At 43.2% G+C, this 26,023-nt stretch overlaps 1 protein-coding gene across 1 annotated transcript in view; it reads left to right on the forward strand.

Moving 5' to 3' along the window:
- The window catches only part of LOC124625619, a 753,924-nt gene that overhangs the window by 404,929 nt on the left and 322,972 nt on the right, over positions 1 to 26,023 (forward strand). Inside the window, exon 3 of the mRNA XM_047149187.1 lies at positions 18,999 to 19,207. Within this exon, the coding sequence (XP_047005143.1) occupies positions 18,999 to 19,207 (209 nt within the window). The remainder of the gene's footprint in view (positions 1 to 18,998; positions 19,208 to 26,023) is intronic.

The following is a 26,023-nucleotide window of genomic DNA, read 5'->3' on the forward strand; positions in this document are numbered from 1 at the left end:
TCAGCCGATTTTTCCGATTCTGCAGCTTCACACACTTCATAATATAGAAAGCAAATCCTTCCCCTCGTTTATCTAAGGTGCGAACGGAAAGTGGGACCCCCAAAACAAGTTACACCAAAATCACTAGAAAGATTATTCACAGAAGCAACATAACCACCGCTAGGGCCGATTCGACACCATTTCACAAGACAAGCGACACATCCTGCGCGCAACTCCCTGCACCCCTCAAACTCAAGCATTAGTTGCTTTACCATGAATTTCTAAATTTTTAACTTTTATTATAAGAAACGTAGAATTACACACAAGGCACAGAACGAAATTCATATTTTTCACGCTGCAACAGATATTTTGACCCGGTACCTAGGGGAAAAAGGCAGATATCCGCACGCAGTGTATTAACGTTTCTGTGTAGTGTCTGTGTATGAATAGTTACATAGTAAGAAACCAATGGTGGAGACTACTGTTTTTCCCTCATTACGAACCGTTCTACTGATTGTGACATTAAAGAGTTATGCTAATGGAATTCAACTCTTCTTATAAAATGTGAATTTTTTAGTAACAAGAAAATAAATTTGGCAGCAGCTAAATAAAATAAGTGCTTGGGTGCACCAGCAGTAGCTTAGTTCATGAAGAGACAATTATACGGAGATTCTTAGCTAATCTCATAGTATTTCTATTTAGAGAACTAACAATTTACATGATTTTTCGCTGTATGCAGAAGATGTCGCAACGTAAGAAAAACTTTCATAGCTTAGATCATTTTTTTCTACTACTTTTACTTTGCTTTGATTCTCCCATAATCATGAAACCCCTGGAGGGTACTGCCAAAGCGAAGGTGACCATGAGGAAAAGAACGAGTAACCAACGAGAGGAGAAAGTACTACCAATTCGAGTATGGAATGTCAGAAGCATGAATATGGTAGGAAAATTAGAAACTCTGAAAACGGAGATACAAAGGCTCAATCTAGATGCAATAGGGGTCAGTGAAGTGAAATGGAAAAAAGGTAAGCATTTCTGGTCAGTTGAGTATAGGGTGATACCAACAGTAGCAGAAAATAGTATAACGGGAATAATATTAGTTATGAATAGGCAGGTATGGCAGAGAGTGTGTTACTGCGAAAAGTTTAGTGATAGGGTGGTTATTATCAGAATCGACAGGAAACCAACACCGTCAACGAAAGCTCATGTACACAACCTGAAGATGAAGAGATAGAGAAATTATATGAGTACAGGGTTATTACAAATGATTGTAGCGATTTCACAGCTCTACAATAACTTTATTATTTGAGATATTTTCACAATGCTTTGCACAGACATACAAAAACTCAAAAAGTTTTTTTAGGCATTCACAAATGTTCGATATGTGCCCCTTTAGTGATTCGGAAGACATCAAGCCGATAATCAAGTTCCTCCAACACTCGGCACAGCATGTCCCCATCAATGAGTTCGAAAGCATCGTTGATGCGAGCTCGCAGTTCTGGCACGTTTCTTGGTAGAGGAGGTTTAAACACTGAATCTTTGACATAACCCTACAGAAAGAAATCGCATGGGGTTAAGTCGGGAGAGTGTGGAGGCCATGACACGAATTGCTGATCATGATCTCCACCACGACCGATCCATCGGTTTTCCAATCTCCTGTTTAAGAAATGCCGAACATCATGATGGAAGTGCGTTGGAGCACCATCCAGTTGAAAGATGAAGTCGGCGCTGTCGGTCTCCAGTTGTGGCATGAGCCAATTTTCCAGCATGTCCAGATACACGTGTCCTGCAACGTTTTTTTCGCAGAAGAAAAAGGGGCCGTAAACTTTAAACCGTGAGATTGCACAAAACACGTTAACTTTTGGTGAATTGCGAATTTGCTGCACGAATGCGTGAGGATTCTCTACCGCCCAGATTCGCACATTGTGTCTGTTCACTTCCATGAGCTGTTGCAACCGCGCCGAAAATTCAAAGCGTTTGACTTTGTCATCGGGTGTCAGGGCTTGTAGCAATTGTAAACGGTAAGGCTTCTGCTTTAGCCTTTTCCGTAAAATTTTCCAAACCGTCGGCTGTGGTACGTTTAGCTCCCTGCTTGCTTTATTCGTCGACTTCCGCGGGCTACGCGTGAAACTTGCCCGCACGCGTTCAACCGTTTCTTCGCTCACGGCAGGCCGACCCGTTGATTTCCCCTTACAGAGGCATCCAGAAGCTTTAAACTGCGCATACCATCGCCGAATGGAGTTAGCGGTTGGTGGATCTTTGTTGAACTTCGTCCTGAAGTGTCGTTGCACTGTTATGACCGACTGATGTGAGTGCATTCCAAGCACGACATACGCTTTCTCGGCTCCTGTCGCCATTTTGTCTCACTGCACTCTCGAGCGCTCTGGCGGCAGAAACCTGAAGTGCGGCTTCAGCCGAACAAAACTTTATGAGTTTTTCTACGTATCTGTAGTGTGTCGTGACCATATGTCAATGAATGGAGCTACAGTGAATTTATGAAATCGCTTCAATCATTTGTAATAGCCCTGTATATTGAGAGAGTAATGCAGTACGTAAAGGGAAATGAAAATCTTGTAATCATGGAGGACAGGAATGCTGTTGTAGGGGAAGAGTAGAAGAAAGGCTTAGAGGAGGATATGGGCTTGGAACATCTCGACTGACCAGAAATGCTTATCTTCTTTCGATTACACTTCACTGACCCGTGTTGCATCTAGATTGTTCGCCATTTATTTCTCTTTTCAGTTTTTTTTTTTTTTTTTTTTTTTTTTTTTTTTTTTGTAGTTTCCCTACCACGTTCAAGCCTTTGACAATCTACGCCCCGATTCGCAGAAAGTTATCCTTTCGCTAATTATTCGATATTTTTGTTGAGTTCACCTCCCCCTTGGTGTCCTCTCCCAGAGATCTGAATGGGGGAATATTCGGGTATCTTTTACTAATGGAGAAATCATCATGAGACTTTTTCAGTTACAGGCCATATGTCCTGAGGATAGATGTTACTTGTCTTTAACGCATTCCAATGACCAGAGTCGAAAGTAGGACTCTCTGACTCTGGATGGAGCGTCAGGCGATGGCTTTCAATGGGTGGGCTCGAGCTTGCTGATCCAGTTTGAAGACCGAAACCATCAGCCTTTACTGGAAACTTGTAGACCAGCGGTGTCACCTAACTGATGACACTGCTCAGTGAGGCTGCAGCTGCTGGCCCCTGCATTAAACCGAGACTGACGCAGAGTCTTCACTAGCCGAGTGCACGACACCGACTGAGTGCAGCGAGATGGCGTATAAAACTGCTCTGGCATAATATGTTGCGACAGGAACTCGTTGCCCTTCACGTGTCGGCTGTGAAATGTTGCTTTGTGCTAGAATGTTAAAGAGTTTTCTCATAAAAATTCTGAGGCATTAGTTTTCAGCAACAAACTCGTTTGATTGTCCCCCATTTAGACTGTACCTAAATATGCATACCAACAGAACTCCAGAGCGTTCGTCAGCTCGTAAACTGATGAGTGTCAGTTCATACACTTTTGCCACAGACAATCTTGAACGTCGTCTAGAAACAGTTCTACGACGCACAGCCTACACTTTACACTTAACACAAACGGAGCGAGGTGGCGCAGTGGTTAGCATACTGGAATAGCATTCGGGAGGACCACGTAAACTTGCAGCTTCAAGCCCCAAGGCCGCACGTACAGTAGTATCGCTGTGGCGCAGACAGCGGAGAGTAGCAGTCCTTCGGCCGCGATGGAGAAGGCACCCCTCCCCGCGATACCACGAACTACGGCGGAACGCGGCCCACAAGCACACCTCCGAAAGCACAGCCGCCGACTGCAGACCGTCAAGTGCTCCGCGCTCCCCACGAGCCTTCCAGCGTAGAAGCACTTGTCTCGTTGGCGGACTGCCTAAGAGAGCAAGCTCGTCAGTGACCTTTTAGGAGCCACCCACGAACGCCCTCTACGCAAAGATTCATTAGACACTAACGAACTAGGTTAATTCGCGACACGGCTCAGCTTGCTCACCTTAAACTCGACCCCTAGCGTAATGTTTACAAAATGCACAAAATCAAAACTGGTCATTATGGCCTACTTTCACTTGGCTGAGATTCATCCTTTGGCAAAGACCTGTCTCCACACCTCGAACGTAGAGTGAAAAGGGTTGGCACCTCTAAGACGCGCATTTAACATGTAAGGCTAGGTACCTGCTTGCTCATTGCCTTGCTTCCAACGTCACGACCCTCAAAGTTTCTAATGGAAACTATGTCTCCCACCTTCATCTTCACAGGCAACCAACCATTGTTGACAGTCCTGATACTCTTTCATGGCTCCTTTCTATGTTATCCCTTGCCCTGTTCCAGTTATCTTTGACAGACTAAGGAGACACTTTTTTCAGCAACAAATATGAAAGTGATAATAGGTTGATTAAAGTGAAGTTCAAAGGATAGGGAAGAGTCACCGCAGACGCTCGATGAGTTTCCTGTTATGCAGAACTGAATTCCAAAGTAATCAATGACAAGGAGCTATCCATCTTAGCCTGGGCTTCCATGTGATATACAGTCGGTACCACGCTGAGATTTTGTTACATCTTTCCGCAAAATAGGGTGTTGTCGTTAACATGCTTACTTCCTTGTTGAAAACAATAATTTCGGCATTCCCTGGAAGTAAATGCTGGCGCATTATCGATCACCAGAACATCGGGAGGAACAAACAGTAAAAAAAATATTACCCAGGTTCTTAATACTGCCACACATTGTCGCCCCTTTACTGGGCAGTAACCACACAAATGGGGAAAGGGATCGACAGCCACAAAGATGTATCTGTGACCTGCTTGGCTGCGAGGCAGTGGTCGTGTATGAGCAATGAATATACGCTCCATTTGCCGCTTGGGTCAGGTGGACTGGAGCAAGCCCCTTTGTCAGAATTAGGCTTAGCAATCTTATAGTCCCGGTACTGACCCACGATTTTCCACACATGGTTACACAGAGGGAGTGATATTAATGATTCCGTGATCTCATGTATTGTCTTATAAAAACGTAAGTGCCCCCTACAATCGACTCTTGATAGTATTGGAACACAGTTGTGACCGGCGCCCTTGGCAAGAAAATTTTTAATTGTTCGTCCTGTTGAGCACGCAAACAAAGGATACCATTCCTCGGTTGATAACATGGTATATGTTCACCAGATTTTAGGTGACCTTTCACAAACCCGATCTCTGGATCCTGCTCCCGCTGTTCCGCCAAGTCACCCAACAGGGTCGGCAGATCGGTAGCACTGCACGAACACCGTCTCCCCCGCCTGGGTCGCTCAGAAGAAGAGGACTCTTCTGCGACACAACCCTCTGTCATCCTCTAATGTACTTGACGGAGAACTTTCAGCGCCGAGTTTCGGACTGCCCAATGGACGATACGCCCGGCTTTGTGAGGACTTGACACTATCCACGCGAGGGCTAAGTTGTGCATTGCGAGGGTAAATTCACGACTAATGAGGTAGAACAACACTGAGAATGCCTTAAGGTGATAGGTGGAGTTAACGGTATCGAGGCTTAGGCGATGGGTCGACGTTCTCCGATGCTTTAATGTAAGAATTTGGCTGCAACCTCGGGGTTGGACGCATCAGTCCGGACAATAAAAGGGTGGTCAAAATTTGAGACAGTCAACAGCGTTAAACGCGGTCTTCAGGCCATCAAAAGTTGCTTGCTGGCTCTCAGTCCATTTAAAAGGTTGTCCCTTTCGATGTACAAATTCAAAGAAGCGACAGGTTCCGCGAAACTAGAACGTATGACATGTTTATCATGCCCATGAATCGGAATATTCCTCTCTTGGTCTTATGTGGTCGGAAAATACGTTTAGCCCGAGTTCATGAGTGATGAACCCTTACCCGGTTGACTGAAACTGAATGCCAGAAAACGGCAATTTCTTCCGTTAACCTCGGAAGTATTCACTGTAAGTCCCGCTTCCCTGAGCGTGACCGAAGACTTACTGTAGATAAAGACATCGTCCACGTAATTATACACCATTTGTACTTAATATTACCCAACACTGAATAGAGAAGCCTAGATACAGTGGCTGCTACGGTTGATAACCCGAAAGGCACTTTGTTGAGCGCACGGAAGTTCCAATCCGTGGCAAGTGCCATGGGCGCCTTGAATTCTTCTGCAAGGGGGATCTGCTAATCTTGATGCAGGCCCAGCACGGTAAAAATTCCGGGTTCCAGCGAGGCAAGTAAAAGAATAACGTAAGTCAAGCGAGGGTACTAACTCGAAAAATGCCGTAAAATTCAAAACCCTTTAATGAACCACTGGACTGAACCCGTTTACATTATTTTTGCTACCAAAAATGTAAGTAGCCATAAGGGGAAGTAGAAGGGAAGATGACGCCCTCATTCATCATGTTCAAGATTATCTCCATGAGCACTTTCATTTTCGGGGGGTGACAGCCTGCAAGATGATTGTCTGACTGGTGCTTTATACGTCAAGTGGATAAAACACTGTTTTATTGGTGACACCTATTTTATACACCAAAACACCCGAAAAGTGTTGCAACAACCAGAGTAGCTCTTGAGCTTCTATCGAACAAGCTGTCCACATCAAAGCCAGCAAGACCCCCTGATATAGAGCAAAAACCGGAAAAATCACCGTGTCGACACAAATGGAACTTTATCGAAGGACAAAATTTGAAATAGAAAACCCCATGAGAATAATCGAGACTAACCGAGCGTTTTTCACGATTCGCAGCCTAACAAAAATCAGTAGTCAAACCTTTCAATACTAACACTTCCAAGCGCCAGAAAACCTTCAATCCTAGGAAACGCCTGCGACGACCCTGTTGGAACTAACTGTTGACTTTTAACAGCAATTCAAGTATGCATGACGGATTGTAATTTAGGAAATTTATAACTTGTTCGGTAGCTAAGGTACGATTTATGCTTCAGTAATGGAACGTATTGCCTGACTCTAATAATGCACATACTGGTTAATGACAGACTAGCGCACACAAAGGGTAAAGAATTACTAGTAATTCCACCAACCTTATTACGGGCCCTCGAAAATTAAAGACATAGAAACCGCCTACAGTTCTTGAAGCGGCATCGGTCCGACTGTGTCTTCCGTCGAATTTGACAGTCGCGAGCAATGTGACTGGGTTGTCCACAGTGATAACATCTCTTAACGCGGCAGACATCGCAAAAGCGAACGTCCTTGGGAGCAGAATCGTCACTCAGGATAACAAGGTTCTTCACAGCATGCCCAAATGTCGGCTTACGTAATTCCTTATACACCGCTGACCAAACGATATCAACCGCTAGAGGTGGATGGTTTCTCTACCACCAGAACAAGAAAGCTTCTGTGATATACTGGTCGCTACTTCCAACTCTAACAGGCAAGGGCGACGGTCAGAACCTCTCATATATTCCGTCAAAGGCTCTCCCTGATATTCTTGCTCCTAGGTGACAACTTCTCCCTCTGAACCCTGTTGCACAACTCCACCAGACTACCCGTGTCTGATAGCACAATACTAACCCTATCGCCCAACAAACTCAGACAGTGGGTATAAAATTTGAAATACTGTCACCCACGGAACTCTAAACACATAAGCCTGCCTCTGAATACCACAAAATCACAAAAATGTCACCAATTGGTACACTGTATCAATAGTAAAGTATTCCAAGTCTTTCTATATACTCAGAAGGGTGTTAGGTAACTTTGCAAACTGACGTAACTCAAAATCTGCACTTTATCTTCCAGCACTAGAGGAATCTTCTGAATTTTATAACAACGGTGTGCCGTCCTGTGTACTGTCACCTAACTTCCCGAACCATTCCAAGGTAATGAAGTTTATGTGTAACAGCAAGATTACTTTAATTCATTAACCTTAGCCGCTGCTTGCAGCTCTGTAGCTACCCGCTCTAGATAGCACAAAACGGTTGAAAGAATGGGTCATTTGACACTGCAATCGATATATTATGGGTGGACGGGAGTGGCAACTATCTCCTAAGAAGGCGATATTATTCTCAATATCAGACAGAGAAAGCGCTGGAGGGCACCACTCTCTGAAACAAACCGTTTCCCAGTCACACGGAAGTGCGGCTGTGCCACGGAGACCCGTGCCCAATTCTGCTTCCTCGCCTCCCTCCACCAGACACCAAACGCGTGTGTATTGTGTATCAAGCCAGAGATCTCGAAACGACGGAGACGTTTCGTCCAGTCGCAGACCTCAGTGGTTCACAACCCCACAACAGGCCACAGTAGCCCACCCACCACACCGTCACCCCGCACCGAAACCAGGATTATTGTGCAGTTCGGCCCCCAGTGGACAACGTCCCCCCCCCCCCCCCCCCCTCGAGAGAGTGTTTGTGCAGCAATTACCAACATAGCGTAACTGAGGCGGAATAAGGGGTACCAGCCCGCATTCACCGAGGCAGATGGAAAACCACCTGAAAAACCATCAAAAGGCTGCCCGGGACGCCGGACCTCGACACTAGTCCGCAGGGCGGATTCGTGTCGGGGAGCGGCATGCTATCCCGCTCGGGAAGCAGCGCTTTATACCGCGCGGATAGCGGGCGGGCGTCCCCGAACGCGTAGTTCGTATTGTAGCAGTTCCTTCTTCAAACAGCCAATCCCCACCACTGATCGAAATTCTATATTGCCTCCAAGAGCGCCTGCAAATTAAGATACTAGAGGATTCTGACAAGAAAAGAAGAAAAACGTTTTACTAAAATTGCTATCAGTAACAAATAGGTAACGAAAGAAGTTGAATGACAAGTCCTACCCCATAGCAAATCACTCTCTGGCTACAAGGAAGGAGATGGAAAGCCTGGGCAAATGGGGATCGAATATCATTCGTTAATGCACTTTTGAATTGCAGTTTATTATGATTACAAAATTCCAGATATATAAGCAGATTTAAACGGATGGTCCACAAAACCAAAAGGCTTTAGTTAACAAATTTATAAATTAAGAGCACTGCAAGGCAGAGATGTATGTACGAGGAAATTTACCGAATATTCTTTACATTGATGAGCATTTGAGAGAAAAATTACGTAATCGTAAAGATAAAGGCATTGAATGAAATCGAACAGCTCTTCAAAACTTTTAGTGGTGCGTGCAATTCTGTACACAACCTCAAAGTAACATCCAACTGAACCTCAACTGGGCACTTCCAGTGACATTTGAACTAATTTAATAAGGAATGATTTAAGAAAAGACGTACACAATAACTGTAATAAGAGGAGGAGGAGGAGGAGATTAGTGTGTAACGTCCCGTTGACAACGAGGTCATTAGAGACGGAGCCCAAGCTCGGGTGAGGGATGGTGAAGGAAATCGGCCGTGCCTCTTCAAAGGAACGATCGCGGCATTTGCCTGAAACGATTTAGGGAAATCACGGAAAACCTAAATCAGGATGGCCGTAGACGGGATTGAACCGTCGTCATCCCGAATGCGAGTCCAGTATGCTAACCACTGCGCCACCTCGCTCGGTTCTGTAATAAGAAATCTGAAGGGGGACACTTTCATGTGCACGGAAATTGTAATAAAAAATTTGGTGGCGAAACTTTTACAAAATATTAGGAGAATCCTTTTGTTTCTGCAGGCAGTTCGCACCGGGGGGTAGAACCCATTACATTCCACAAGAACGCGGCACACGAACGCAAATTAACTGTTGTAAGACATACTCAAGACTATTACTACAAACACAATAAAATGACACGCGCAATATAATGTGGCATCAAGTTGTGGAATCTTACAATTTGGAGACTATAGTTATGGATTAACTGTATCCTTTTCTACAGTATCACTTTTTGCAATATAAGAAACGACAAGAAAATTTCCTAGAGCCAGATGATATAACAGAGCTAAATATAGTCAATATCATATATGTGAAGACAGTAACTGTTCTCGAAAGATCAGAATACTGTTGATGACCGTGCAGCTTTTCCCTGGAATAAATGATGACTAACTGAAAAACCTCAGATGCCGACAGGTGTTGTTGATATACCTCGATGTGGACAGTTGAAAATGTGCGCCCCGACCGGGACTCGAACCTGGGATCTCCTGCTTATATGGCAGACACTCTATCCATCTGAGCCACCGAGGACACAGATGAATAGCGCGACTGCAAGGACTTATCCCTTGCACGCTTCCCGTGAGACTCTCATTCCCAACTGTCCACAATTCTACATATGTAATGTACCTCATAGACATTTTCCCATCCACTCATTACTCGCGCACGCTTTGGCGATTCCCGTAATAGTTTGGGCAACCTGTGCGCATTCGCACAGACGAAGGCCAATGGCTGGGTAACATTATAACTATATATGTGAAGACAGTAACTGTTCTCGCAAGAACAGAATACTTTTGATTACCGTACAGCTTTTCCCTGGAATAAATGACTGAAACACCTCAGCTGCCGACAGGTGTTGTTGATATACCTCATGTGGACAGTTGAAAATGTACGCCCCGACCCAAACTCTTACGGGAATCGCCAAAGCGTGCGCGAGTAATGAGTGGATGGGCAAATGTCTATAAGGTACATTACATATGTAGAATTGTGGACAGTTGGGAATGTGAGTCTCACGGGAAGCGTGCAAGGGATAAGTGTCTGCAGTCGCGCTATTCATCTGTGTCCTCGGTGGCTCACATGGATAGAACGTCTGCCATGTACGTAGGAGCTCCCGGGTTCGAGTTCCGGTCGGGGCGCACATTTTCGACTGTCCACGTCGAGGTAAATCAACAACACCTGTCGGCAGCTGATGTTTTTCAGTTAGTCATCAAAGTCAATATAATTTTTATTCATTTACATGAATTACTAAATCTTTGTTTGCAAGACTGGTACAACCGGTCTGAAGTAGACAAGTCCACTAATACTAAGAGAGCCCAGGCTGAGCCTTAGCGCTGACCGCAAGAACACAGATGGAGCGTTAAAAGTCACCAAAGGACCAACACAATAAACAGCAAGCATATAGCTGGAAAGAAGTTTCGCCACGGAATACTGAACCCTGTCAAACACTTCAAATGATTTAGATGCAAAGTTTATAGACAGCGGCATCTACTTCTCTCACTGGTCCGGACTGTTGAAGAGCATTGCTCAAGGTAGCGCGAGCGCGGTTTACAAGACCTTCGGCTGGGGTAACTTCAGCTGCAACAGCGCTCATGCACTGCTATATGCTAGCAACAGCTACAAACTGCCCACTGAGTGTTAAAAGGTGGTTCACTGCATGCAAAAATCTTGCTCACTTCTACTGATATCATTTGAATAACATCTTTTAACGAGACTTCCCACTACTAGCAAGCTTCTGGAAGCTACTATAGAAAGTCGCAGTAAAATCTCTGTCTCGTCCAAATATTCCTACTCTTGACATAGCTAGGCGAAAGCCACAGTTAAATTAATATTCTTGAAACACGTGGAATTTCTCTCTCCGGGAAGCTATTACGAAATTATTATGTCGTCTAGCGAAAGCTCTCTCTAGAAACCTTCGCCGGCCTTGTGGCCGAGAGGTTCTAGGCGCTACAGTCTGGAACCGCGCGACCACTACGGTCGCAGGTTCGAATCCTGCCTCGGACATGGCTGTGTGTGATGTCCTTAGGTTAGTTACTACAAACTAGTAGTCCTAAGTTCTAAGGGACTTATGGCCTCAGAAGTTAAGTCCCATAGTACTCAGAGCCATTTTAACCATTTTTGAAACCTTCCATTACCGTTGATTTGCAAAATACATAGATAACATCCTTCCAAAGTTTTGTATCGCTAAGCGTATACAAGTTGTACGTTCTGGAATATGATTTTTGTAGTTTTGTTTGAATCTTAAATTCACCTTCTGTATAAATGGGTTCAAATGGCTCTGAGCACTATGGGACTTAACTTCTGAGGTCATCAGTTCCCTAGAACTTAGAACTAATTAAACCTAATTAACCTAAGGACATCACACACATCCATCCTCGAGGCAGGATTCGAACCTGCGACCGTAGCGGTCGCGCGGTTCCAGACTGTAGCGCCTAGAACCGTTCGGCCACTCCGGCCGGATCACCTTCTGTATAGATCTACATAATTCAATTGTGTCGGAAATCGCTTCTTAATTTTAATTACAGCTGAAGCTAAGTTATTTATTAACATAAACTAAATTTTCGTGTCAGAAAAAGTTTCGTACGCGATAGAGACGGATCCAGTGCTTCGTACAAGGGATGTGGAAAAACAGTGGGAGCCAACAACAGGATTATAAAAATAAAGGTTAAATTCTGTGATACGTGGTACTTACTGGAATTAAGGAAAACGTGGAAGGGAGGACCCACCAATATAACTTCCTTTTCACACAACCTGTTTATTTAAAAATATATACACTGTGTTTTACAGACAGTCGAACGCTTTAACCATAAATGAACAAATTTGCTAAATTGTTTTGAACCTAACCTTAAATTGAATAAGTTTTTAACTTTTTCAAAAGAAATCTGAAGTGCTGTTTTGCAAAATATGACAATGATTACAAGACGGCCGCACCTGCAGGCCGCCCGTTGTCGGGTGAAACAGCGGTGTTTACTACCGCGCTGCACACAGTCTGTCTTATTAAATGACCTTCTGCAACACATGAAAACTATATAAGCACCATTGATGACAAGATTGATTCAGTTACTCAAAACAAATGACTTAACCTTTAACTGGAAAGCTGTATGTCCAAAGGTTCGAGGTTAAGATGCGCACCTGTGCTTAAACAAACAGCTAACAATATGACAATGATATACTTCAAAGCAACCTACCTCCTAATTTCAAACGACAACCAAGGTGCGACTGGATCCTTCCCTGACCCTGCTGGCACTTGACTAAAGCCCTGGTGACAGTTGGCTGTTAATATTTTCAAGGTTAAACTGATTGTCAATTAATTATTATGACCGCTCTGAAGGAACATCTTAGAATATCACTTGTGAACACTTATTACAAAATAACTCATTCGACGGAACTACGAGATCCAGTTAAAGTACACCGATAATGACAGGGTCTTTCAAACACGGAAAGGAACAGCTTAGTAGAGCGGCTTGTTCAGATTATGACTAATGACTGCGAAATGCAATTACAATAAGAGAATTGAACCGGTTAACAGCTAAATCTAACCACAAGGTCCCTCTTTCGGTTAAAGGCAACCTGTGCCTTAGTACAATTGTTCCGGCTGTATTTACGACCAGAGCTGAGTAATTAGAACATTAATGATCGGGTACAAACCGGAAAGAAAAGGCCGTATAATAGCGGGACAAATTTTCAAACGACAACCAGTGTCTTAGTACAACACTACTGTCAATATCTACGACCAAAAAACCGACCGAGTGAAACTCTGATGGTCGGGTACAAACTAGAAAATAATAAGGAGGGCAGGCAGACAATGAAACAAATCACGAAGACGATTACAGAATGCTACTCCCCTTTATCAGCAAACAGTTACATGGATCCAAGGTGCGTCGCTTTGGTTACTGAGTGGTGCCGATGAAAGCCAGGTAGAAGAGGGCAGGCAGGCCACGAGCGGTCGTCCGAGAGGAATGTTGTCAATCAAACGACCTGCTGCTTGTAGTCGATGCTAACCACGGTGAAGCACTACGGCATCTTCGCTCTGCTCAGACCCTTCCTGCGCAGCTCGTGGTTTCGGCCATTCGGACCTCGTGGCCGTCTCTTGTCGCGACGCTACCGGCAATCCCCAAACTTTGTGCCGCTCTCTCGGGCTAGCGAACCCCGTACATATCTCGGCAAGAAAATACCTTTTAAGGACACAGCCCACAGATACCAACTCTTCCTGATTGATATTGGCAATGGGGCGTCAAGAGGGATAGTCGACACTACACCTGAGCCAGTAACGCCAGACAGAATAGCATACTAATTCAATGGCGCCATGGCACATTTGTATGATGTGCATTCGACACTGTCGCGGCGGACGTATTTTGCAAAGTGATAGTTACTCGCAATTTTATATCTTGTGGATAAAGTTAGTCGGATTGTCAGATCTGAGTTCTTTGTTCTAAAGGTAAGATTCCTAGTGGTGAGCTTGGAGATCAGCTCAGTTGTGACGAAAATAAGTAATACTTCTACACAATAGCACACTGAATTATAAAAAAATAGGTTTCGGTACGATTTAATAATATACAGTGGCAGAAAATGGCATGTTGACTTAAATTGAACTTCTTGTAAACAGTACTCAGCAAATTTCTGCGATGTTTCGGGTGTTACTGGTTTTCAGGTAATGTAGTAGCCCAGTAAAAGCAGGATCTTCGACAACAGCAAAAGCACTAGAATATTATAACAATCAGCATTAGGCCTCATTATTCCCCTGGCTTATGCAAGTTACTTTTACAAAGTCTGAGAGGTTCATTTACCTTGACTTTTTATAAAAAGGTTTCCAGATTGCACAAATAACTGCTATCATTCTAGAACTGTTAACTGTAAGACCACGGATATAACAGTTTGCATATTTGTGTTCAGACGTTGCAGTCTGTTGAAATAATCTATTACAGATAGCTCGATGTTTCGTTAGCGAATGTAGAAACTAATTTGTATTAGTAGCTGATTTAGAAGACTGATATAAAACGAGCGAACGCTAGTCGTTCGTCACTTGGGTTAACAAATTTTAACAGATGTGCATACTATATATGTACCATTCCACTCAACATTCAACCACGAAACGCTGTGGAATCAACATCACACAGGAACGACAACTTACACCAACATTTATCTGTCAAAGATCGCCTATCCTTTGGTGAAGTTGTAGGAAAAAGGTTTCACAAGCGGAAACAGATTTTAGAATTATTGTTTTAAATATTTTAAAATTGAAGTATTACTATAGTTTTCAATAAGGGAAACATAGAAAGCTAGCATGAAAACCCGAAGCTAATTATGTGTGACTATGATTTCACTCGGTAGAATGATTGAAATAACAAAGTATATGAGTTCCTCATCTCTCCAGCTCGCTGTTTCAAATTAAGAAGAGATTCAGAACAAAGAAATTAGCATTGAAGAAGCAGAAATGACTATGTTAAAGGTGAGCTACTCTGAGTTCGGACTGTGATATATGACTAACATCACATGTTATCTGCGTTTCTGCATAAGCGACACATAGATCCTCAAACATCACAGTCAGATGAAAGCCAGGACGTGAATGCCTACAAAATTCTTTGCGTCGCATTCTCAACTGAACACCGAGCCCAAACACCGTTGGAGAAGCGACAGCGTGCTTGTTTCCAATGTAACGACATGTACCCTAAAGCTTAAAATGGAGGTGAACTAAAATTTCTCTTTCATGGCTTGTTAATGTGTGTATCGGTGCTATCAGGTTGATACCCGATCAAACTGTCTTTATATACCGAATGGCACAGCACACACTGTGCTTATAGTGGGGGCCATACACTATATTGCCCGGGTTGATATTTTTGTGGACGTTGTAACATTATTGCCGCGCTGCAAGGGAAAGAAAAGAGCTGTGTTCCTGTTAACATCCATGCTGCGTAGGTTCTTGTCACTTCTCATGCAGGCACTTGAGGCCTTAGGGGATTCTATGGGCGCACATGAAGATCCGTACCAGGAAATCGCCACTTCACGATTTGGCAAGCAGACTAAGCTCACTTTTCACTGGGAGCCTCCCAACTGCCAACCATAACTTGAGTGAATCTTTTCTGCCGCAACTGGAAAATAAATACAGAGTGCACGGAAATTCGCTTCCTTCCGTGAGGACTTTGATCCTCCTCCCAATTTTTTTACTGCACATTTTTTAATTATAAAATCAACGTAACTGAGCTGATACGTATTCGTGAGTCAACATGTACCAGTCACTTTACGAGGTTTTCTTTTCAGATATGTAACGGACCCCTCTTCTGACTGAATATAATTGTGAGATGTATCACACGTTAATGTGTTCGCCTGATCTCGGAAATAATGACACCCTCCGATAATTCTTCTATTCATGAATACTATACTACACAATGAGTTATTTCACTGAATTGCCGTTGACATAAGATTACACGAATAGTATAATTCTGTTAATTTATGTGAATATAAGCAGCACTCATTACTCAGGAACGCAATTTATGTTATGTGCCACTGACTTCTGAAGATTTACAGTCTTCAAGTTCTGTACCATAAATAACTGATGATTATCGCGAAACACACCTTCATACTCTGAAAATTAGTGCTCCACAGCACAAAACTCAGTCTGGCATATTTATAGCGGGACACATAATCTCACACTCACATTAGCATCCACTTCTTTATGACAATCTAACACATTTCAAAATTTTAATCTGGTTTGAAACCAAGCATTGTTTTCAAACACGTCTGTGTTTTGTAACATTTATGCTGTAGATCCACTAAGACCGCTAATCTTCCTTTCGACATCATGAACGGGCTGAAATGTACAGAAGAAACCGTTCCTTCGCAAGTTTCTCAACTGTGCTGCTAAGGAACACAATTTAGTAAATATATAGGGTGAGACAGTTATGACAGTCCACCCAGATAACCTGAGGAGACCAAACTCTTGCACTTGTTCCAGTTCACCTATGTGGCGTCGATATTATAATCAGTGTTAGCCGCCAGTTCACTTCCCACCTTTCCGAAAATGGACCGCGAGATCCTAAAAACTAATTCAGATACGGCGCCTAATTACAGAATCCTTGATAATGCGCAAGGATTAATGGTTAGTATGGCCCTGGAAAAAAAGCTTTCCTGTTGCCTCGTGCAACTATTTTGAGAAGAATTAAAATGAACCATTGTAAATTCTTGACCTCATACATTGATCGTTTCGGGATACAGTTCAACAAGAAACTAAACATACAAGGGCGTGCTGAAAAGTAAGGCCACCGAATATTTTATTGTGTTTTCAGGGTTAGTTGAAGGATTACATGTCATGCAGATTACTCGGTCGACTTTCCCATTACGCTGATGCAAGTTGCAACCTTCTGCCGTTAACGGGCGATGAATTGTAGTGTATAACATGGCCGCTATGTCGAAGTAGTGCGAGACCCCCAGAAAACTGAAAGCATAAATTCGAATAGTTCGACCACACAAGGATCATCCTCTCCTTAAGCATGAGAATGCCAGACCACATACGAGCGCTGCGATATCTGCAAGAATATGACACCTTGCGTGTATTTTCATCAGTCATTCATCACACAGTACCGACTTGGCCCAATCCGACTTTCATCTATTTCCGAAACTTCGAGGACCGCACTTTGATAACGAAGAAGTAGTTCAAACAGGGGTCCGATTGTGGCTCCGTCAATGAACTCAGCCATTTCCAAGTGACGGTATCTTCAAACTTTTCTCTTGTTAGGAGAAATGTTTATCGCTAGGCTGACTACGTTGCGATATTAATATGTAGACATGAACAGAAAAGCTATAAAATGTAAATGACGTTTGTTGTATTTAAAAAGCCTTACGAGTTATCACGTAAGAGACTCGTAGGCTTTACTCCTCAACTTGGCCTTCGTTGTGAAACTGTTTGACGCTCGTAATTATCCTTCAATCGCTGTTCCCCCGTCTCGTTATCCGATACTCTAGTTCTCCTAGTATATATTCTCGTTCTATTCCCATTTTCTGCTTATAAGTCATCCAAAAATCAGCACAAATTAATTCCCCAAGCTCACAGCAATTTCGTCCATTTATTGCCAAGAAAGCTGTACATGCAATAATTGTGAAGATTTACAATGTATGTTGATGGATACACTCTCCAGGTGTGGTGTAACTTGAGGTCGTTGTGAGGCCAATCCTATTTTTGGACATGTCCATCTGCACTTAGATTACCCTTAAATTCTGCAACATACTGCTGCATATGATAAGCTGTTGTTGCTTATTCTTTAAGCACTTTATTATTGACTTGCACGATACAGCACCAGAAATGACCCATATATCTATGAGTTGGAAGGAAGGTGACACTCATGTTGCAATAGCACAGTGCACAAATAAATCAGCGGACTCTGTGGTTAAAATAACCGATACTGATAAAAAATAGTAAATATTATGTACAATCTAGCTTCTTCTCCCACACCTCCCCTCTGTGCGTCCACCTTTCCTCCCTCTGTGCGTCCACCACATCATCCCACATCTATCTGTCTCCTCCTCCCCACTCTCTCTGTTACTTTACCTGCCCATTTCCCTGTCCATTTCCTCCACATGCCGCATTCTGTCACACTCTCCTCCCTGCCTCCCTCTCTCTCTCTCTCTCTCTCTCTCTCTCTCTCTCTCTTCTCTCTCTCTCTCTATAAACATAACCTCCTACATCCATCTCTGCTTCCTCTTCCTACTTTCTCATCAACCATCTATCCCTCTATATCTGCAACCTACCTCAGTAATGTCCCCTCCTCTTTCTATTTATTTCCTCCTGCCGCTCTCCATGTTCATCTTCTCGTCCATCCATCTCAACGAGTCCCCAACCATGGAGATCATCACATATAGTACCTGCAGTATAATTCAATTAAGCAGGCCAACACTGCTCCCAATTGAGGCACCGAAGGCAAAGCAGAGGTACAAAAAGTAATTTGTTTGCCCCTGATGTATAGGTTGCCACGCGAAGCTGTTCCATAAGGCATGCCTACGAGTATACTGTACCAACACACTTGTCATGCAGGGCAGCCTACATGCTGTGGCCTGGATAATTGTTTCCTTACTCTGACAAGTAATCTGTTCTGCAAAGTAGACTTATTTGGCAGTCTGATACTGTTTCCACACAACTTGATTTTCCTTCAGGGCAGCCTACATGCCAGGGGCTGGAAAATCACGTTTATGCCTGTATCTCCATTGGTGTTGATCCAGATCCCTAAGTGATGATATTTTTGTGGCCACCTCAGCCAAATATGGTTGAAACTCGTAGAGAGGTTTTGGAGGAGATACAGGACATATGACACATACATTCTTCTTCATATATGTGACAGATAAGTGAATATCAGGAATTTATGTAACTACAGAAACGTGTTTAAAATATTTATTTGAATAAAGATTATTTATTTTCCTAAAATCCCCCAGTCACGATACCTGTTACCTAGTACCGGCAGCCACGGTGACACCTGTGCTGCGGTGTTGCAGCGTGGACGCTCGCGGGCGCGTGCCGTCGCACTGGGCGGACGACCGGCGCCTCGGCGGGCGCTCCTTCTTCCGGCTGGCTGGCGACCGGCCTCCCGGCCCGCACCTGGCCATTGAGGGCGTGCGCGTCGCCGACGCCGGCTCCTACCGCTGCAGGGTCGACTTCCGCCGATCGCCCACCCGCAACTCCGTCGTCCGGCTCACAGTAATCGGTGAGTGAACACAGACGTCCGCTGACGTGCGACCAGTGATGACACATGTTCACGGACCCCGCTGAGTCCACACCTCTTTGACGACTGAAACCTGTCTCGATCTTTCTTGTAGTGTGCACCATAACTCATGGTCTGTTACACAAACATTAATTGAACCTGTCGAAATGGGACATTGACTTCTACACATGATGTAATTATGTCGTGCTGTGTGGAGGCACCATATGTTAAGAACAAAGTAAGTAAGAAAAGGGCACTAATAATATTTTAGTACAGTCTACATTCTTATCTCAATTGTAGATTGTGGTGAAGTGTAGCTTGTGGCCTGGACTGTGGCGGAAGGTGACAATTTGCTTGTGAATAGGTGAAGTGAGTGCATGTGATATCATGAGAATAACTACAATCCTGTTTGTGATGGATATGTAGCACATTTGGATTCTAATGAGTAGTTTATTTTATTTATTCACGTCAAAGCACCAATCTTTAACGAAAAAAATACAGACATATACTTACATAATAAAATCTATAAAATAATTGCTTACTTAAAAACATTCATGTTACATCTTATAGAGCATAGTCTACACTGGTATACGTTAAAAGAATGTAGAAACAAATACAAGATAACGATGTTTACCACCGGCAATGGAGGCTGAGGCTTTGACAATGCCAGCCACTCGTGCTGGCAAAACGTTAGTAAAATCATTAGATGAACGTCGGCCGAAGAACCCGAGACAGAAGCCAATAGGCAGTTTGTCAACAAGTGGCCACGAAAGCCTTAACAATTTTGTAAAGATAACGATGATACCAATCTAACGAACTAAAGACCATTATCTGACAATCACAACGTTTCAAAGCTAGTGGGCATCATCAGTGGAACATCGTTCAGGACACATTCTACATTGGTTTAAATCTCCATAGTTTGTTGAACTTCACAGTTATAAAGTGTTTATGTTGTAGAGTAACCTCATTTTTCTGCAAATAGTCTTTTGACCTCATCAACCCAGTTCTGTGCTCGTTCAGAGTTATCCACATGGGCCATTCTTCAGTGAAACCAACAGCTTTTTCAGAAAGTGATCAGACCCCATCTTTCAAATAGTAGAAAATACACTGGTGTCCAAAATTAAAGCTAGAAGCTGATATTTCCCCGTCTGTGCCTAATTCCTGATAAAATCATACAAATTGTCAGCAGACGTCATGATTCGCATCTGAAGGACACGTGTAACACGATTTTGGGACCCAAACATTGTGGAAAGGATTCATAATGGTGTGGGCAGGGATCATGTTGACTTTTCGAACACCTCTTCATGCAGATGTATGGGTGTATCAGCAAGACTGAATTGCTGCCGGCTACCGTGACGAGATCCTGGGATTTCGTGCGCGATAGTTGCGAGGTGCTGTGGTCCCAGCCTTCGTATTAACTGACGATAATGCTCAACCTCATAAAGCAAGGGTGGTTGACATTTTTTTTGGAAATGAAAGATATTGCACGCATGGCGTGACCCGCTCACTCTCCCGGTTTGAATCCCACAGAGCATGTCTGAGATACACTGGGGATACAGGTTGCTTCACGTCAGGGTCCAACAATCACTTTCCAAGACTTGTAAGCGGCTCTGCAGGAAGAATGGGCGTTATTGCCTGAACATCAGAGTAAAATGAGTAAATTTGTGGTAAGATCTTATGGGACCAAACTGCTTAAGTCATCGGTCCCTAAGCTTACGCACTACTTAAGCTAACTTAAACTAACTTACGCTATAGACAACACTCACGCATATGCCCGAGGGAGGACTCTAACCCCTGCGGACAGTAGGAAGACGCGTTAGACCTGCGGCTACCCCGCGCGGCCTAAACATCAGATTGATGACATCACTCACAGCATGTCCCATCCTTGTCAGGCCAATATTGGTGCCAGAGATGGTTACACCAAATACTGAGCACATTAACCAGTTGTCTGAATAAATGTACAAATCCATGAAGTTGGAGAAAAAGGAATAACGTTTCTTTGTCTATCGTTATGCATAATGCAATTGATACTGAAGTATTATTTACATTGTTTCTACTTGACTACCACCTGTTTATATTGTTGGCAAAATAAACGCAATCTTCCCAAATCTCCGTTTGTTACTTTAAAATTGGACATCAGTATACTTCTGTAGGATAGCGTTATGTATTGTCCTCATGAAACTTTTCTTGGACATGAAGGAGGAAGGAAGGAAGACTAGGTTTAACGTCACGTCGACACTGATGTCGTGAGAGATGGAGCAAAAGCTCTTGTAGGAATGTAAAATGATTTCCAAATGTGTTTTTCATTAAAAACATGTAGAAAGTTTATCTGTGTTTTCTGTGACAGTTGAGCATAGAAACAAGGACAAGAGCTACAAGAAAAATTATAATCATAAAATATTTTCACAAAACAAAAAGTTAAGTTTAAAGTTAAAGTGTTTTAATAACTCGCCAACCAACTTTATTAATCGTTGCATTGCCGATGGTAAGTTTTTCTTTCCTCCTCCAGTCCCCACACTTTTCCCCACCCAGCCCCGTGCAATATAAATTGCTTTCACCATTACAGGAAAGTACCAAAGCTGCCTAGGATTCAGATAGTATTAATATTATTTTATTATTAAAATTACTTTGTTTTCGTGATGTTAGCTGAGAAACTTGGGGAATGACATAATATTGTAAAACTATAAACACTTTTACAATTATGGCGAGGGGGTGAGGGTGATATCACGGTCACCAAGAGCCAAGACTTGAATCCGCTCCTGAAAACAATCAAGTGACATTATCAGCAAAAGATTCGCATGAACGGCCAGCTACGCCGAGGAACGGCGAACTCGAACTATTGAGTTAGTACACGAGAAGTTCCGTCTCTTAGCTGAGTGGCCAAAGTATCTGAGTGCGAAGCAGTGGGCTCAGGTTCGATTCGCCGCCAGGCCCCAGATTTCCTCCTCTCCGGGACTGAGTGCTGTGGTGACCTCATGATTTCATTATCATCGACAGGCAAGTCTTCCACTGTGGCGTCAACGGAAGAAACTTGCAACTCGTCAGCCGAGCTTCCCCGGTTGGAGACACTCTCTCAACAGTGCCTTACGGCCATTTCATTTTAATATATCTACGGAAGTGGCCCTGACCTGTGCAATTTGTACGGCTTTTCAGGCATCTTTTGCACGCATGGTGGTTTCACTGGGACCTCGCATGTGCGTTGTACGTGGACAGTGTTGGTAATGAATTGACAAAACTAGTGCTGAGTTGACTTCCTACCAAATTAAACACTTCTTACAGCTTCGATGAGAACATCGGGGCTACAGAGCAATAACAGGCTACCATATAAAATTGAAAGAATGCTGGTAGTGGATGATAGGAAGTGGAATAGGGAAAAAAGGTGAAGAGAACAACATCGTCTTCCTTTCTCTTGGACGAATAATTGTGTGCAATCTTCACCGGCGATCTTTCTGTTTTCGTAGACATCTCCCGAAATCGCTATTCTAACTGCACTTATAATTTTACTCCCACCTGCGCCTGAAACTGGGGACTTTGGTTAAGCACTTCATTCCACGTCTTGTCAGTTTTTAATTTTGCTTTCTCCTTGGCAATATACAGAGTGTTACAGAAAGGTACGGCCAAACTTTTAGGAAACATTCCTCACACACAAATAAAGAAAAGCTTACTTTCCATGTTAGAGCTCATTTTATTACTTCTCTTCAAATCACATTAATCATGGAATGGAAACACACAGCAACAGAACGTACCAGCGTGACTTCAAACACTTTGTTACAGGAAATGTTTAAAATGTCCTCCGTTAGCGAGGATACATGCATCCACCCTCCGTCGCACGGAATCCCTGATGCGCTGATGCAGCCCTGGAGAATGGCGTATCGTATCACAGCCGTCCACAATACGAGCAAGAAGAGTCTCTACATTTGGTATCGGGGTTGCGTAAACAAGAGCTTTCAAATGCCCCCATAAATGAAAGTCAAGAGCGTAGAGGTCAGGAGAGCTTGGAGGCCATGGAATTGGTCCGCCTCTATCAATCCATCGGTCACCGCATCTGTTGTTGAGAAGCGTACGAACACTTGGACTGAAATGTGCAGGAGCTCCATCGTGCACGAACCACATGTTGTGTCATACTTGTAGAGGCACATGTTCTAGCAGCACAGGTAGAGTATCCCGTATGAAATCGTGATAACGTGCTCCATTGAGCGTAGATGGAAGAACATGGGGCCCAATCAAGACATCACCAACAATGCCTGCCCAAACGTTCACAGAAAGTCTGTGTTGATGACGTGATTGCACAATTGCGTGCGGATTCTCAGCCCACACATGCTGATTGTGAAAATATACAATTTTATCACGTTGGAGTACATACGGACGAAACTAAAATGAGCTCTAACATGGAAATTAAGCGTTTCCGGACACATGTCCACATAACATCTTTTCTTTATTTGTGTGTGAGGAATGTTTCCTGGAAGTTTGGCCGTACCTTTTTGTAACACCCTGTATATACTACTGGAGTCTAGTCTTGGGCAGAATACGTTAATGGAAGTCACCCAGTGTTGTTACGACTTCTTGAAAGTCCTTTTCCAGCTGGGTCAATAACGTCTCCTTTGTTTTCTGGTTGAGAAAGTAGTGCAAGGTACGACTTCTCGATCTTTGTTGATTCGTAGGGGCAGTGGAGATGACATCATTTTTACGAGTGCGTGGTGAAAAGTAATGCCACCGAATTTTTCGTCGAAACACTGAATGATTTTTAAATAAAACAAACATTATTAACTTCATACTCCATCATTCTTCATGTCTACACATCTGCAGGCCTCTGCCACTAGAGGGTTCCGAATTAAACGTGTAATATGCTGGTGTGTAACGCAACTATGTGAGTGTACGAGAAACAGCGTGCAGCAACCGAGTTTCTAATTCTATGATTTCGTCCACACATAGAGCACCACCTACATCAGAATCGCGATGCCAGAGCATACAGGAGCGCTGTGCCATCTGCAATAGTCCGATCCCTTGGGTTCACTGTCATCGATCATCATACACGTAGTCCCAACTTTACTCCATTCGATTTCGAACACCTTCAAGAACTTCTCTGTGTTGGCGATGAAACATGGCAAGCAGAGATGAAGTTGTAGCTCTGAGGACTTAGTCAAACATTCTATAATCGAGCAAATGTGTTCGTCGCCAGGGTGACAATGGTGAGAGGTAAATATGTAGACACGGTGAATAAAAATGTAGATGGCAAATTTCGTTTGCTTTATTTAAAAAACTTTAAGAGTTTTCACATAAATAATTCGGGGGCGTTACTACTCTGCAATTGTACATCGTCCTTTGAATCCGACGTTTCCTTCGTCTGGACCTAGGGATTTTCTCAACATATGTCGCCTCTTTCTTCGAATTGCAAACTCTTTAGTACTGTCCCATCTTGGCATAACTAGTATTCTTTTCTTCTTCTACACACACATTTGGTTATTTGAGACACTCTTTCGACTTACCTGATCCACAATACCAATTTTCTTTGTAGAGGAGCTTGCCTCTATCTACTCCCCTAGTTATTTAAATTTCTCAGTCAATTTGACTTTTTTTCTACCTACCATTAGTGCCGTGGGTGGTGATTTGATGTTTGTAATAAATTCAGTTTTTTTAAAAAGAAGAAACTGGAATTCTACCTTTGCTAATAACGTTTTCAGTTCATTGGTTTTTCTCTGCAGTTGTGTCTATTTTTTCCGATGAAATTGTTAGGTCATCATCAAATTGCGATCGACTGTCAAACTCATGTTTTTATAGCCAAGCTTGACCCTTTTTACGTTTGCAACTAATGGCCCACTTTGTCGAGAGGTACTTGAAAAGCTACAGCAAGAGTTCACTTCCTTGCAACCTCCATAAACTTCACTTCCCAGGTGGTGCCAGTGACAATCTCTCTGGTACTAAAACTTGCAGAGGTATTGCGAACCTCTCCTTGCAAAGCATAACGTGTTTACAGTTCGTGTCCAGTAATACAGATTCCGTTACAGTCAACAGATGTTAAAAGGCGTTTGACCTAAATTTGAAAAAAATATCTGTTCATTACCGTCTCCTTTTTTTATCGAGGAATACTTAGAAAACATCTATTCGATTCACAAAATATTTCTTTTCTGAGGTACTTTTCATCAAAACTCTGCATTAGATAATACTAACATCTTATTATCATTATGAGCTGAAAATATTATTGGCTATGGGGGACTCTTACTTAGTTTTTAAAGCATGAAAATGAAAATTTGCAGTACAAGAAATTGAAATCGAGCACCGTCATCATTGCCCCGATGTCAGATAATACAATCGGTTGTGTTATTTGATAAAATAATTTGTGTACAGAGAGCTTAGAGTGTACGGTGATCAGTAATACGTTATTTACGTTGTTAAATAATTAATTGTGATATACAAGAGATAAAACGACTGAGACTGCTCTATTTGAAGCAAACAGGCCCTTTGTACGCGGCGATAGAATGCGTTTCTAATTGGTTTTTCAAGAATGGCTGTGAGCACTATGGGACTTAACATCTGAGGTCATCAGTCCCCTAGAACTTAGAACTACTTAAACCTAACTAACCTAAAGACATCACACACATCCATGCCCGAGGGAGGATTCGAACCTGCGATCGTAGCGGTCGCACGGTTCCAGACTGTAGCGCCTAGAACCGCTCGGCCACTCCGGCCGGCTTGGGTTTTCCCTAGTTTTCCTAAACTGCTTTAGGCAAATGGTTCCCTCAATAACGCTACAGACCATTATGACATGACTGAACGAGGTAGTGCAGTGGCTAAAACACCGGAATCGCGTTAGAGATGACT

This window comes from Schistocerca americana, chromosome 1, assembly GCF_021461395.2.
Source record: "Schistocerca americana isolate TAMUIC-IGC-003095 chromosome 1, iqSchAmer2.1, whole genome shotgun sequence".
In the NCBI taxonomy this organism is placed as follows: Eukaryota; Metazoa; Arthropoda; class Insecta; order Orthoptera; family Acrididae; genus Schistocerca; species Schistocerca americana.